This window comes from Salmo trutta, chromosome 31, assembly GCF_901001165.1.
Source record: "Salmo trutta chromosome 31, fSalTru1.1, whole genome shotgun sequence".
Classification (NCBI taxonomy): domain Eukaryota; kingdom Metazoa; phylum Chordata; class Actinopteri; order Salmoniformes; family Salmonidae; genus Salmo; species Salmo trutta.
The window spans coordinates 35,114,753-35,130,613 of NC_042987.1; the positions used below are offsets into that span (position 1 = coordinate 35,114,753).

A 15,861-nucleotide genomic window follows, 5' to 3' on the forward strand; every position below is an offset into this window, starting at 1 on the left:
TCAGCATGAAATATCCTTTATACTGTTTTTGTATTACTATGTCAATATGTCTTTGTTGTAAATGTTTTGGCGCCAAACTGGTGGTAGATGTGAAAGAAGTCATTAGTTGGAAGAGTTTCATAGTTAATGGAAAATAATGCCATTGTTCATTAGATGCTTTTTGTTCGTTTATTAAGTAGGCTATTTTCTCTTGAATTCTATGGCCTATTCACCAGAGGAGTGGTTCACAACCTTTTTTGGCTGCTGTACCACCAACTGAATTTTGCTCTGCCGGAGTACCCCTGAAGTACCCCCTCATTTTACCAGTAGGCCTATGGTCTCATGAGTCTTCTCAAGTACCCCCTGTGGATAGACCAAGTGCCCCCTGTGGATAGACCAAGTACCCCCTGTGGATAGACCAAGTAACCCCTGTGGATAGACCAAGTAACCACTGTGGATAGACCAAGTAACCACTGTGGATAGACCAAGTACCCCGTGTAGATAGGCCAAGTAACCCCTGTGGATAGACCAAGTAACCCCTGTGGATAGACCAAGTAACCCCTGTGGATAGACCAAGTAACCCCTGTGGATAGACCAAGTAACCCCTGTGGATAGACCAAGTAACCCCTGTGGATAGACCAAGTAACCCCTGTGGATAGACCAAGTAACCCCTGTGGATAGACCAAGTAACCCCTGTGGATAGACCAAGTACCCCCTGTGGATAGACCAAGTACCCCGTGTGGATAGACCAAGTAACCCCAGAGGTCCTATCACCCCTGGTTGGGAACCTCTGCACTAGAAACTCATTGGCAATATGAATAATAGATATTAATACATTTGTTTAAAGTTATTCAAGTATAAATTACCAGAGTTCCTATAGGTTACCATAGCTTTTACCAGCAGCTTTGCAATCCTAATCTTGGCGTTTTCTCTCCCAGTCCCAAAATCCATCATGAAGAGAAATGGGAGTGCTCAGATGTCAAAGAACCTCCACTTTGCTGGTGTGAACGGAGGGTAAGACACTAGTCTCCTGACGTTTATGTTGTTAACAAATAACTAACTTGAGCATCACCCTCTGAATTTATGACCAATTTATGGCTAACCCTGAAGATCTCACTGTGCAGCAACTCAAGTGTGGTACTATCTGCGTTTAGCTATGAAAACCCCTTGTACAGTGCCTTCAGAAAGTACTCACACCCCTTGACTTTTTATGTGATTTTCTATGGTAGAGTAGGTCAGGGCGTGACAGGGGGTGTTTGTGTTTTTCTATGTTTTCTATTTCTATGTTTAGGTTCTGGGTTTTTTATTTCTATGTTGTTGTTTTTTGGGGTTGATCTCCAATTGGAGGTAGCTGGTCCTCGTTACCTCTGATTGGAGATCATATTTAAGTAGGTGTTTTTCTTCCTGGGTTTTGTGGGTGATTTATATTTTGAGTAGTGTTTTTCTCTCTGCGTCACAGTTTGTTGTTTTGTCAATTTAGTTATTTATGTATTGCAAAGTTTCACGGATTTAATAAAATGTGGAACTACAACCACGCTGCACTTTGGTCCGATCCTTTTGACAATCGTGACAGAATAACCCACCACCAAGCAGCGTGATATGGACCTATGGACATTTGAGGAGATAAGGAGGAGTATATCGAGGGCTTTGGAGGATTTAGGGGCAGGAGAAGAGCGCCTCCCAGGGGAACAGGTGGAGGCAGAAAGAGCGCAACAACAAGGGAAGCACGAGAGGCAGCCCCCAAAACATTTTTTTGGGGGGCACACGGGTAGTTTGGCGGGGTCAGGGGTGAGACCTGAGCCAACTCCCCGTGCTTATCGTGGTGAGCATGTGCCTACCTCTCGCACTCTCCCTCCAGTGCGCCTCCATAGCCCAGTACGTCCTGTGCCTGCTCCTCGCACTCTCCCTCCAGTGCGCCTCCATAGCCCAGTACGTCCTGTGTCTGCTCCTCGCACTCTCCCTTCAGTGCGCCTCCATAGCCCAATACGTCCTGTGCCTGCTCCTCGCACTCTCCCTCCAGTGTGCCTCCATAGCCCAGTACGTCCTGTGTCTGCTCCTCGCACTCTCCGTCCAGTGTGCCTCCATAGCCCAGTACGTCCTGTGTCTGCTCCTCGCACTCTCCGTCCAGTGCGCCTCCATAGCCCAGTACGTCCTGTGCCTGCTCCTCGCACTCTCCCTCCAGTGCGCCTCCATAGCCCAGCACGTCCTGTGCCTGCTCCTCGCACTCTCCCTCCAGTGCGCCTCCATAGCCCAGTACGTCCTGTGCCTGCTCCTCTCACTCTCCGTCCAGTGCGCCTCCATAGCCCAGTACGTCCTGTGTCTGCTCCTCACACTCTCCCTCCAGTGCGCCTCCATAGCCCAGTACGTCTTGTGCCTGCTCCTCGCACTCTCCCTCCAGTGCGCCTCCATAGCCCAGTACGTCCATGATCCATGGCCCGGAGCCTGTAGAGATGATCCATGGCATGAAGCCTCCAGTGATAATCCATGGCGCAGAACCTGTATTGATGATCCATGGCATGGAGATTGCAGCAACGGTCCCTAGTCCGGAACCTACAACGACGCTCTCCAGTCCGGAGCCTCCGGCGACGCTCCCCAGTCCGGAGCCTCCGGCGGCGGCCTGCAGCCCGGAGCCTCCGGCGGTGGCCTGCAGCCCAGAGCCTCCAGCAATGATCTACAGTCCTGTTCTTTCGACGACGATCCACGGTCAAGTGGTAATAAAGCAGAAGGATCAGTGTGTGAAGCGGGGAGTACGCCCCGAACCGGAGCCGCCTCCTCTGCTGGAGGTTAAGGTTATGTGGACTGCATTTGAGCCGCCATAGACAATTGTCACCCTCCCTACCCTCCCTTTTGTTTGTGGTTTCTTTTGTTTTAAGTGCATTCGGAGTCTGCACCTTTGGGGGTGGGTACTGTCATGTCCTGACCATAGTAAGATGTGATTTTCTATGGTAGAGTAGGTCAGGGCGTGACAGGGGGTGTTTTGTGTTTTTCTATGTTTTCTATTTCTATGTTTAGGTTCTGTTTTTTCTATTTCTATGTTGTTTTTTTGGGGATGATCTCCAATTTGAGGCAGCTGGTCCTCGTTACCTCTGATTGGAGATCATATTTAAGTAGGGGTTTTTCTTCCTGGGTTTTGTGGGTGATTTATATTTTGAGTAGTGTTTGTTTCTCTCTGCGTCACGGTTTGTTGTTTTGTCAATTTAGTTATTTATGTATTGCAAAGTTTCACGGATTTAATAAATGTGGAACTACAACCACGCTGCACTTTGGTCCGATCCTTTCGACAGCCGTGACAAGATGAAATGTTTTAAGTCAATAAGTATTCAACCCCTTTGTTATGGCAAGCCTAAAGTTTAAGAGTAAAAATGTGCTTAACAAGACACATCATAAGTTGCATGGACTCACTCGGTGTACAATAATAGTGTTTAACATGATTTTTGAATGATTACCTCATCTCTGTATCCACAGTCGAGGAGTGAATTTCAAACACAGATTCAACCACAAAAACCAGGGGGGTTTTCCAATGCCTCACAAAGAAGGGCACTTATTGGTAGATGGGTAAAAAAAAAAGCAGACATTGAATATCCCTTTGAGCATGGTGAAGTTATTAATTACACTTTGGATGGTGTATCAATACACCCAGTCACTACAAAGATACAGGCGTCCTTCCTAACTCAGTTGCCGGAGAGGAAGGAAACCGCTCAGGGATTTCACCATGAGGCTAATGGTGAGTTTAAAACAGTTACAGAGTTTAATGGCTGTGATAGGAGAAAACTGAGGATGGATCAAGAACATTGTAGTTACTCCACAATACTAGCCTAATTGACAGAGTGAAAAGAAGGAAGCCTGTACAGAATAAACATATACCAAAACATGCATCCTGTTTGCAATAAAGCACTAAAATAAAACTGCAAAAAATGTGACAAAGAAATTAACTTTATGTCCTGAATACACAGTGTTATGTTTGGGGCAAATCCAACACAACACATCACTGAGTACCACTCTTCATATTTTCTAGCATGATGGTGGCTGCATCATGTTATGGGCATGCTTGTCATCGGCAAGGACCAGGGAGTTTAAGGATAAAAAGAAACGGAATAGAGCTAAGCACAGGCAAAATCCTAGAGGAAAACCTGGTCCAGTCTGCTTTCCAACAGACACTGGGAGACAAATTCACCTTTCCGCAGGACAATTACCTAAAACAGAAGGCCAAATATACACTGAGTGTACAAAACATTAGGAAAACCTTCCTAATATTGAGTTGCCCTGAGAACAGCCTCAAATCGTCGGGAATGGACTCTACAAGATGTCGAAAGCATTCCACAGCAATGCTGGCCCACATTCACTCCAATGCTTCACATAGTTGTGTCAAGCTGGCTGGATGTCCTATGGGTGGTGGACCATTCTTGATAAACACAGGAAACTGTTGGGCGTGAAAAAACAGGCAGTGTTGCAGTTCTTGACACACTCAAACCGACGTGCCTGATACCTACTATCACTTACTATCCCGTTCAAAGGCACTTAAATATTTTGTCTTGCCCATTCACCCTCTGAAGGACACATACACAATCCATGTTTCAATTGTTTCAAGGCTTAAACATCCTTCTCTAACCTGTCTCCTCCCCTTTATCTATACTGATTGAAGTGGATTTAACAAGTGACATCAATAAGGGATCATAGCTTTCACCTGGATTCATCTGGTCAGTCTATGTCATGGAAAGAGCAGGTGTTCGTAATGTTTTGTCCACTCAGTGTACACTGGAGTTGCTTACCAAGATGACAATGAATGTTCCTGAGTTGCGTAGTTACAGTTTTGACTTAAATTGGCTTGAAAATCTATGGCAAGACTTAAATGGCTTTCTAGCAATGATCAACAACCAACTTGACAGAGCTAAAATAATTTTAAAAAGAATAATGTGCAAATATTGTACAATCCAGGTTTGGAAAGCTCTTAGAGAATTACCCAGAAAGACTCACAGCTGTAATCCATGCCAAAGGTTATTCTAACAGGTGTTGACTCAGGGGTCTGAATACTTTTGTAATTTAGATATTTCTGTATTTCATTTGCAAAATATATGCACAAAAAAAATGACTAAATGTTTTCACTTTGTCATTATGGGTAAGATTATTATTTTTTTTAAACCATTTTGAATTCAGGCTGTAACAAAAAAATGTGAAATAAGTCAAGGGTTATGAGTACATTCTGAAGGCACTGTACATGGCTAGATTGTCAGGATGGCTGTACATGCTTAGAAAAAAAGGCGCTATCTAGAACTTAAAAGGGTTCTTTGGCTGTCCCCATAGGAGAACCCTTTGAAGAAGCCTTCTTGGTTCCACAGAGAGTTATAAATGGTTATCATTTGGGTACAGCTGAAGAACCCTTTTTTTCTAATAGTATAATGGCAAAACACATTGGTTCCTTCTGATATGTATTTAGCTTTGAAACAACACCAAATGAGGATTTGGACCGTAAGAGCCATGCAAAGGAGGACATGTCAGCCCTACAGCAACAACCAGAAGGACAACTCCACCCTGGGGAGATGGCAGAGAAACTTGCAGACCATGGGGGTTCCAACCATGGAGACCAGAAAGAGGGAGACCCAAGCCCAGGTCAAGAGATGATGGAAGGAACCGATCCGATGGACCAGACTACTCAAACTGCAGAACCAGACAAACAGACAGATAGTGGTGGGGATGTGGAAGCTGCAGAACCAGAGGAACAGAACAAGACAGACACAACACCGGAGGAACCCATGGAAGCAGAACCAGATCCGAACACAGATCCCAAACAAGACAGGTGAGGGGAACTGAGTATATTGTATTTTGTTCATGAATTATACAATTTGATGATTTGCCAGTTGTTTTGGCATATTCATTTTTTAATTTTGAAAAGTGTCATGACAATCTTTATTGTAATGTCTTGACGTAAGTGAGTATATGAATGGGACTGATGATTCTATTTCCTCATAGGGAGGCTGTAGAAGGGGAGTTTATAGCAGCATGTCATTTTGTCAACGATCACATGGATAACATGGATAACCCCAATGATGAAATGGTATGCATGGTACAGAAATACACTTAGACATAGGCCTATAGGCACAGCCTAATTACAGTACACAAGCCTTATTCAACATGAATGGCTATCAACACAGATAAGGCAGGCACTACGAAAACACAATGTGTTAAAGAGGAAATCATTTGTGTCATTTTTCATTTAATGAAGAGGAGCATAGTTATACACCTCATTACTTTCATTAGCATCATTAAAATGGACAGGTAATTGCCAAAATAAAGGAAACACCAACACAAAGTGTCTTTCTAGGACCACCACGAGCCAGAACAGCTTCAATGAACCCTGACATAGATTCTACAGGTGTCTGGAACTCTGCTGGAGGGATACGACACCAGTATTCCACGAGGAAATACATCATTTGGTGTTTTGTTGGTGGTTTTGTTGATTGTGTTCAACTGGGTTGAGATCTGGTGCTCTTCAAACCATTCAGTGACCACTCGTGCCCTGTGGATGGGGGTGTCGTCATCGTATGGGGGCATAACCATGGTAGCCAAAATAATGACCTGCCCAGCATTTTTATACATGACCCTAAGCATGATGGGATGTTAATTGCCTAATTAACACAGGAACCACACCTTTGTGGAAGCACCTGCTTTCAATATACTTTGTATCCCTCATTTACTCAAGTGTTTCCATTATTTTGGCAGTTACCTGTCTATCTGTTGTTAGCGTCGTTAACATGTCTATCTGTTGTTAGCGTCGTTAACATGTCTATCTGCTGTTAGCATGTCTATGTGCTGTACGCATTTTCTCCCTAAAATATCCAAGGGTTATGGATAGAAGTCTTCAGATAGGACCAGTTTATCCTCCATTTGGGGGAAAATGATCTTAGATCAGAGTCTATGGCAGGACTGGCCAACTCCAGTCCAGGTGGGTCACAGTGTGTGCAGGCTTTTGTCCCAGCCCCGAACTAACTAACACTCCCCGGTTATCTTCCGACTGTTCCCCAGAGGCGGGGCCTGGTGGTGCTGTTCCAGCATTGGTTCCGGGTCGCGGCTGAGGAGGACTCTCTGGCCAATACGGTGGCTGTGTACCTCAGACAGGTGAGGGCGGCGACGCCGTCGCTCCTCCCCTTCTTAGTTAACATAGCAGACGACAACGGCAACACGGTGCTGCACTACAGCGTGTCTCACACCAACTACCCCATCGTCAGCCTGCTACTGGACACAGGTAGGTACCACTGTGTATGTTTGTGTGTGTCATTACACTATTATAAGAATGGTGAAGGTAGGACAGTAAGTGTACACAGTGAATCTACATGGTTCCACAGTGTATCTACACTACCGTTCAAAAGTTTGGGTTCACTTAGAAATGTCCTTGTTTTTGAAAGAAAAGCTAATTTTTTTTGTCCATTTAAAATAACATCAAATTGATCAGAAATACAGTGTAGACATTGTTAATGTTGTAAATGACTATTGTAGCTGGAAACAGCAGATTTTTTATGGAATATCTACATAGGCATACAGAGGCCCATTATCAGCAACCATCACTCCTGTGTTCCAATGACACATTGTGTTAGCTAATCCAAGTTTATAATTTTAAAAGGCAAATTGATCATTAGAAAACCTTTTTTCAATTATGCCATCACAGATGAAAACTGACCTTCTTTAGACTAGTTGAGTATCTGGAGCATCAGCATTTGTGGGTTTGATTACAGGCTCAAAATGGCCAGAAACAAAGCCCTTTCTTCTGAAACTCGTCAGTCTATTCTTGTTCTGAGAAATGAAGGCTATTCCATGTGAGAAATTGCAAAGAAACTGAAGATCTCGTACAACGCTACGCACTACTCCCTTCACAGAACAGCGCAAACTGGCTCTAACCAGAATAGAAAGAGGAGTGGGAGGCCCCGGTGCACAACTGAGCAAGTGGACAAGTACATTAGAGTGTCTAGTTTGAGAAACAGATCCCTCACAAGTCCTCAACTGGCAGCTTCAATAAATAGTACCCGCAAAACACCAGTCTCAACGTCAACAGTGAAGAGGCGACTCCGGGATGCTGGCCTTCTAGTCAGAGTTGCAAAGAAAAAGCCATATCTCAGACTGGCCAATAAAAAGAAAGGATTAAGATGGGCAAAAGAACAGACACTGGACAGAGGAACTCTGTTTGCTGATGCTCCAGATACTCAACTAGTCTAAAGAAGGCCAGTTTTATTGCTTCTTTAAACAGCACCACAGTTTTCAGCTGTGCTAACATAATTGCAAAAGGGTTTTCTAATGATCAATTAGCCTTTTAAAATAATAAACTTGGCTTAGCTAACACAACGTGCCATTGGAACACAGGAGTGATGGTTGCTGATAATGGGCCTCTGTACGCCTATGTAGATATTCCATAAAAAAATCTGCTGTTTCCAGCTACAATAGTCATTAACAACATTACCAATATCTACACTGTATTTCTGATCAATGTGATGTTATTTTAAACGGACAAAATATGTGCTTTTCTTTCAAAAACAAGGACATTTCTAAGTGACCCCAAACTTTTGAACGGTAGTGTACATGGTTCCACAAGTGCATCTACATGGTTCCACAAGTGCATCTACATGGTTCCACAAGTGCATCTACATGGTTCCACAAGTGCATCTACATGGTTCCACAAGTGCATCTACATGGTTCCACAAGTGCATCTGCATGGTTCCACAAGTGCATCTGCATGGTTCCACAAGTGCATCTGCATGGTTCCACAAGTGCATCTACATGGTTCCACAAGTGCATCTACATGGTTCCACAAGTGCATCTATAGTCTTTCTTGAAACAATACTACAAAAACACAAGTTGACATGAAGGTCCAATACACATTTCTAAATGGGTGTGTGTTCCCTCTGCAGGTGTTTGTGAGGTGGACCTTCAGAACAAGGCGGGGTACACAGCGGTGATGCTGGCCTCCCTGACGGCCCCGGACAGCTCTGGGGACATGGAGGTGGTCGGCAGGCTCATGGAGCTGGGGGACGTCAATGCTCAAGCCAGCCAGGTCACTGTCATTGCCTCTGTAGACACCAAATACACACCTCGTACTTCATCCTAACACTATTATATGGTACATATTGTACTGTAGGACCAAGCATCTCAGTATTCCAAAGCAATAGACAAGAATGGATACAAAATCCATAGTGGATATTTCAGAGTTACTTTTGTATATATAGTGTATGTATGTGGACACCCCTTCAAATTAGTGGATGTGGCTATTTCAGCCACACCTGTTGCTGACAGGGGTATAAAATCAAGCACACAGCCATGCAATCTCCATAGACAATCATTGGCAGTGGAATGGCCTTACTGAAAAGCTTTCAACGTGGCACCATCATAGGATTCCACCTTTCCAACAAGTGAGTTCATAAAACTTCTGCCCTGCTAGAGCAGCCCCAGTCAACTGTAAGTGCTGTTATTGTGAAGTGGAAACGTCTAGGAGCAACAATGGCTCAGCCGCGAAGTGGTAGGCCACACAAGCTCAAAGAATGGGACCGCTGAAGGGCGTAGCGTGTAAAAATCGTCTGTCTTCGGTTGCAACACTCACTACTGAGTTCCAAACTGTCTCTGGAAGCAACATCAGCACAACAACTGTTTGTCAGGAGTTTCATGAAATGGGTTTCCATGTTATTTGGTATTTTTGGTATTTTATTAGGATGCCCATTAGCTGTTGCAAAAGCAGCAGCTACTTTTCCTGGGGTTCCACACAAAACATGAAACATGACATAATAAAGAACATTTATAGACAAGAACAGCTCAAGGAAAGAACTACATCACTTTAATTGTTATAAAGGCCCACGTAGCCTACATATCAAAATATCTAGGTCAAATAGGGGAGAGAGGCGTTGTGCCGTGAGGTGTTGTTTTTATCTGTTTTTGAAACCAGGTTTGCTGTTCATTTGAGCAATATGAGATGGAACGGAGTTCCATGCAATAATGGCTCTATATAATACTGTACGCTTTCTTGAATTTGTTCTGGATTTGGGAACTGTGAAAAGACCCCTTGTGACATGTCTGGTGGGGTAAGTGTGTGTCAAATCAAATCAAGTGTCAGAGCTGTGTGTAAGTTGACTATGCAAACAATTTGGGATTTTCAACACATTAATGTTTCTTATAAAAAAAGAAGTGATGCAGTCAGTCTCTCCTCAACTCATGGCCGAGCCGCCGTACACAAGCCTAAAATCAACATGTGCAATGCCAAGCGTCGGCTGGAGTGGTGTAAAGCTCGCCACCATTGGAATCTTGAGCAGTGGAAACGCGTTCTCTGGAGTGATGAATCACGCTTCACCAACTGGCAGTCCGACGGACAAATCTGGGTTTGGCGGATGCCAGGAGAACACCATCTTCCCGACTGCATAGTGCCAACTGTAAAGTTTGGTGGAGGAGGGATAAATGTCCGGGGCTTTTTTCATGGTTCGGGTTAGGCCCCTTAGTTCCAGTGAAGGGAAATCTTAACGCTACAGCATACAATGACAATCTAGACGATTCTGTGCTTCCAACTTTGTGGCAATAGTTTGGGGAAGGCCATTTCCTGTGTCAGCATGACAATGCCCCCATGCACAAAGTGCGGTCCATATAGAAATGGTTTGTCGAGATCAGTGTGGAAGAACTTCACCGGCCTGCACAGAGCCCTGACCTCCACCCCATCGAACACCTTTGGGATGAATTGGGACGCAGACTACGAGCCAGGCCTAATCGCCCAACATCAGTGCCCGACCTCACTAATGCTCTTGTGGCTGAATGGAAGCAAATCCCTGCAGCAATGTTCCAACATCTACCGTAATTTCCGGACTATTAAGCGCACCTGAATATAAGCCGCACCCACTGAATTTTTTTTTTCATTTTTAATTTTGAACATAAATAAGCCGCACATGTCTATAAGCCGCAGGTGCCTACCGGTACATTGAAACAAATGAACTTTACACAGGCTTTAACGAAACACGGCTTGTAACAAAAATAAATAGGCTTTAACGAAACACGGCTTGTAAAAAAAATAAAACATTTGCAGTAAGCTTTAGTTGTCTTTTTGCACTGAGTCAATTCCTCATGCTGCTGTTTCCAACGTCTTATCATCGACTCATTAAGACCAAGCTCCCGTGCAGCAGCTCTATTTCCTTTTCCAACAGCCAGATCTATCGCCTTCAACTTGAAAGCTGCATCATATGCATTTCTCCGTGTCTTTGCCATGATGAGGGTGACAAAATGACTACCGTAATCAGAATGATGGGAAGTTTGAGAGCGCTCGATTTAATCTAAACAGTAAACAAAAAAGTTGTTTGACCTTAACCCGTTCGGCAATTTCATTGGTCTAATGAAAGCTTCATGCCGTCAAAAAACTGAGCACGTCACAGAATGTTTTTTTTTTTTTTTTTTTTTGAAAGCGGGAAAAAACTGGTACTGGAGCATGAATACCTTATGTTTCTGTCATAGTGTGGTTTAACCAGGCTACGGTACTGGAGCATGAATACCTTATGTTTCTGTCATAGTGTGGTTTAACCAGGCTACGGTACTGGAGCACGAATACCTTATGTTTCTGTCATAGTGTGGTTTAACCAGGCTACGGTACTGGAGCACGAATACCTTATGTTTCTGTCATAGTGTGGTTTAACCAGGCTACGGTACTGGAGCACGAATACCTGATGTTTCTGTCATAGTGTGGTTTAACCAGGCTACGGTACTGGAGCATGAATACCTTATGTTTCTGTCATAGTGTGGTTTAACCAGGCTACGGTACTGGAGCATGAATACCTTATGTTTCTGTCATAGTGTGGTTTAACCAGGCTACGGTACTGCAGCATGAATACCTTATGTTTCTGTCATAGTGTGGTTTAACCAGGCTACGGTACTGCAGCATGAATACTTTATGTTTCTGTCATAGTGTGGTTTAACCAGGCTACGGTACTGGAGCATGAATACCTTATGTTTCTGTCATAGTGTGGTTTAACCAGGCTACGGTACTGGAGCATGAATACCTTATGTTTCTGTCATAGTGTGGTTTAACCAGGCTACGGTACTGGAGCACGAATACCTTATGTTTCTGTCATAGTGTGGTTTAACCAGGCTACGGTACTGGAGCACGAATACCTGATGTTTCTGTCATAGTGTGGTTTAACCAGGCTACGGTACTGGAGCATGAATACCTTATGTTTCTGTCATAGTGTGGTTTAACCAGGCTACGGTACTGGAGCATGAATACCTTATGTTTCTGTCATAGTGTGGTTTAACCAGGCTACGGTACTGGAGCATGAATACCTTATGTTTCTGTCATAGTGTGGTTTAACCAGGCTACGGTACTGGAGCACGAATACCTTATGTTTCTGTCATAGTGTGGTTTAACCAGGCTACGGTACTGGAGCACGAATACCTGATGTTTCTGTCATAGTGTGGTTTAACCAGGCTACGGTACTGGAGCACGAATACCTTATGTTTCTGTCATAGTGTGGTTTAACCAGGCTACGGTACTGGAGCATGAATACCTTATGTTTCTGTCATAGTGTGGTTTAACCAGGCTACGGTACTGCAGCATGAATACCTTATGTTTCTGTCATAGTGTGGTTTAACCAGGCTACGGTACTGCAGCATGAATACTTTATGTTTCTGTCATAGTGTGGTTTAACCAGGCTACGGTACTGGAGCATGAATACCTTATGTTTCTGTCATAGTGTGGTTTAACCAGGCTACGGTACTGGAGCATGAATACCTTATGTTTCTGTCATAGTGTGGTTTAACCAGGCTACGGTACTGGAGCACGAATACCTTATGTTTCTGTCATAGTGTGGTTTAACCAGGCTACGGTACTGGAGCACGAATACCTGATGTTTCTGTCATAGTGTGGTTTAACCAGGCTACGGTACTGGAGCATGAATACCTTATGTTTCTGTCATAGTGTGGTTTAACCAGGCTCCGGTACTGGAGCATGAATACCTTATGTTTCTGTCATAGTGTGGTTTAACCAGGCTACGGTACTGGAGCACGAATACCTTATGTTTCTGTCATAGTGTGGTTTAACCAGGCTACGGTACTGGAGCACGAATACCTGATGTTTCTGTCATAGTGTGGTTTAACCAGGCTACGGTACTGGAGCATGAATACCTTATGTTTCTGTCATAGTGTGGTTTAACCAGGCTACGGTACTGGAGCATGAATACCTTATGTTTCTCTGTCCTCTCCTTTCCCTTGCTGCCTGGACTTTGTCCTCTCACACACAGTGCCTCAGTCTCCTCCATTTCCTCACAACGTCTCACCCTGTTCTTCCATCCATCCATCCATCTCAGGCACTAACTCATGCCTCTTTCCCCATCCAGCCCTCTCTCCATCACCACACGTCTCTCTTCTCACACCAATTATTTTGATGGCCGGACTAGGACCAAAAATCAGCACTGGGAATTTCTGGTTCACACATTTACCTTTTAGTATTTTAGCAGAGCATACAATTCATACTGGTCCCTCGTGGGAATCGAACCCACAACCCTGGTGTTTTTAAGCGCCATGCTCTACCAACTGAGCCACAGGGGAATACTAGGGAGTCTTTCTGCCTAGAAATCATAATAACATGTCTTAACTGGCCAATGGGCCTTGGCAGCGTTATTTTCCTCTCTATTTTAAACACACTACAAAATATTGTCCTATAAGACCAGCCTCTGTACTAAAGATGGATTTGCCCAAACTGCCTCCTGGCCAGTCAGTTTCAGCTCTGCATGCCGAGATAATTCTCCTCTCTTGGCCCTCCTCATCCCTCTGCCTGTCTCTCTCCCTCCAGGGGGGTCAAACAGCTCTGATGCTAGCAGTGAGACATGGCCGGGGCCTGATGGTGCGTCTGCTGCTGCGCTGCGGGGCCGACACCAACATCCAGGACTGCCAGGGGACCACGGCCCTCGTGTGCGCCTGCGAGAGGGGCCACACACACATTGCCCGGCTGCTGTTGCAGAGGGCCAAGTGTGACACCAGCGTCACAGACAGGGTGAGTGCTGGATGGATACGCTACAGAACACAAACACAATCCCCCACCCCCTGAAAGCCTCAGGGGTTTCACCATGAGGCCAATGGTAACTTCAGGAGACGACAATACATCTAACAACCTGCTCCTACGCCACCTAGTGAATAAGACTACAAACTACACCCTTGGGTGGAATTATCAACCATCTCAAGTCAATTATATTGCCATTATAAGACTCAATGTTAACAGGATGTCCAGTCCTCTTTTCTCACTAGAATTAGCACCTTTGCTGAAAGAGCAGCTTAGGCCATTGGAAGCATTTGAAAGCCCAAATACCTAATTTGAGTCACAAATAGCACCCTATTCTCTATGGGCCCTAGTGAAAAGAAGTGGACTAAACGAGGAATAGGGTGCAGTTTAGGATGCAACCCTTGACTCATTGAGCTGAGAGTGACAGCGTGGCTGTTCTATAATAGAGCTAGCACTCAGCTCTCTGTGGATTAATGAAGCCTATTGTTGAGGCAAACCTCACCGGGCTTTGACACGTTAATCACTAATCCGCTAAATCTGTCGGGAAAGAGGGGAAAAATCAGAGGGAAATCCTGTACGCTGTCCAATTCTCCCCGGAGACTGGTAGAGAATGAGAGCGAAGCTCTCAGTTTAGGGCCTCCTGCTTTGAATTGACTCCAAACTATCCTCAAAGTGTTCATTGAATCAATTCTTATTCACTTGGCGAATGTGCACTATACCGTTTTCTCTCACGTTTATTTTTATATTACTGTCATTTAGCATGGTTGCATACTTGAGTATAGTGTGTGCCAAACCTCTCCTGCAGTACTCCCACCCATTCCACGTATTTCAGTACTAGCACACCTGATTCATCAAGCCCTTCAGTAGTCGAATCAGGTGTGCTAGTTCAGGAATATACCAATGTGGAATAGCTAGGGTTACTCAAGGAGAGGTTTAGGAAATACTGCCTTAGCATACCCAGAAGGATTTATAGTGCATACCTCTCAAGTATTGATCTTCTCTTCTTTCTTTCTCATCCCCCTCTTTTCGTCTCCACCTCCTCCAGCGTGGTCGCACGGCCCTGTCTGTAGCGCAGCAGGGGTCCCACGTTGACATCACAGCCCTTCTCCAGGCCCACCAAACACACGCTGAGACGTCTGTCTGAGACCCCTTACCCTGTCCCCGTGGATGGACTCAAAGACACATGTCGCAGTACAACGAATGTCCAAGTCCAAATGGTACCCTGTTCCCTGCTGTATATAGAGCCCTTCTTCCTACTGTATATAGAGCCCTTCTTCCTACTGTATATAGAGCCCTTCTTCCTACTGTATATAGAGCCCTTCTTCCTACTGTATATAGAGCCCTTCTTCCTACTGTATATAGAGCCCTTCTTCCTACTGTATATAGAGCCCTTTCTACCACAACTTAGGTCAATTATCTCCTTTCTCTGTCTCCTGTCTCTCTGTCTTCTTTCTCTTCTCCTTCTGTCTCCTTCAATCTCCTATCTCTTTCTCCTTCTGTCTCCTTTCTCCTTCAATCTCCTATCTCTTTCTCTTTCTGTCTTCTTTCTCTTCTCCTTCTGTCTCCTTTCTCTTCTCCTTTCTCCTTCAATCTCCTATCTCTTTCTTCTGTCTCCTGTCTCTCTTTCTGTCTTCTTTCTCTTCTCCTTCTGTCTCTCTCTCTTCTCCTTCTGTCTCCTTTCTCCTTCAATCTCCTATCTCTTTCTCCTTCTGTCTTTCTCTTCTCCTTCTGTCTCTTTTTCTCCTTCTTTGTGTTGGTCACCTATTGGCTCAGTATTGACTGAGCTCAGCTGGTCGCGTTAGTCGCTGCTACTAGGCTCTGGTCAAAAGTAGTGCACTATACAGTCGGGAATAGGGTGCTATTTCAGACACGGATGAAGATCT

General features: G+C 44.6%; 1 protein-coding gene across 2 annotated transcripts in view; it reads left to right on the top strand.

Annotated features, from left to right (window-relative positions):
- Positions 1–15,513, top strand: part of LOC115170101 (KN motif and ankyrin repeat domain-containing protein 2) — a 40,264-nt gene extending 24,751 nt beyond the window's left edge. The window contains exons 4-10 of one of the 2 annotated variants that reach the window (XM_029726388.1): positions 918–993; positions 5,414–5,773; positions 5,947–6,031; positions 7,000–7,219; positions 8,874–9,016; positions 13,772–13,972; positions 15,024–15,513. In XM_029726388.1, the coding sequence (XP_029582248.1) occupies positions 918–993; positions 5,414–5,773; positions 5,947–6,031; positions 7,000–7,219; positions 8,874–9,016; positions 13,772–13,972; positions 15,024–15,122 (1,184 nt within the window). In that variant the 3' untranslated portion in view covers positions 15,123–15,513. The remainder of the gene's footprint in view (positions 1–917; positions 994–5,413; positions 5,774–5,946; positions 6,032–6,999; positions 7,220–8,873; positions 9,017–13,771; positions 13,973–15,023) is intronic. The other variant, XM_029726389.1, reaches the window with a different exon arrangement.
- Positions 15,514–15,861: the final 348 nt, after the last annotated feature.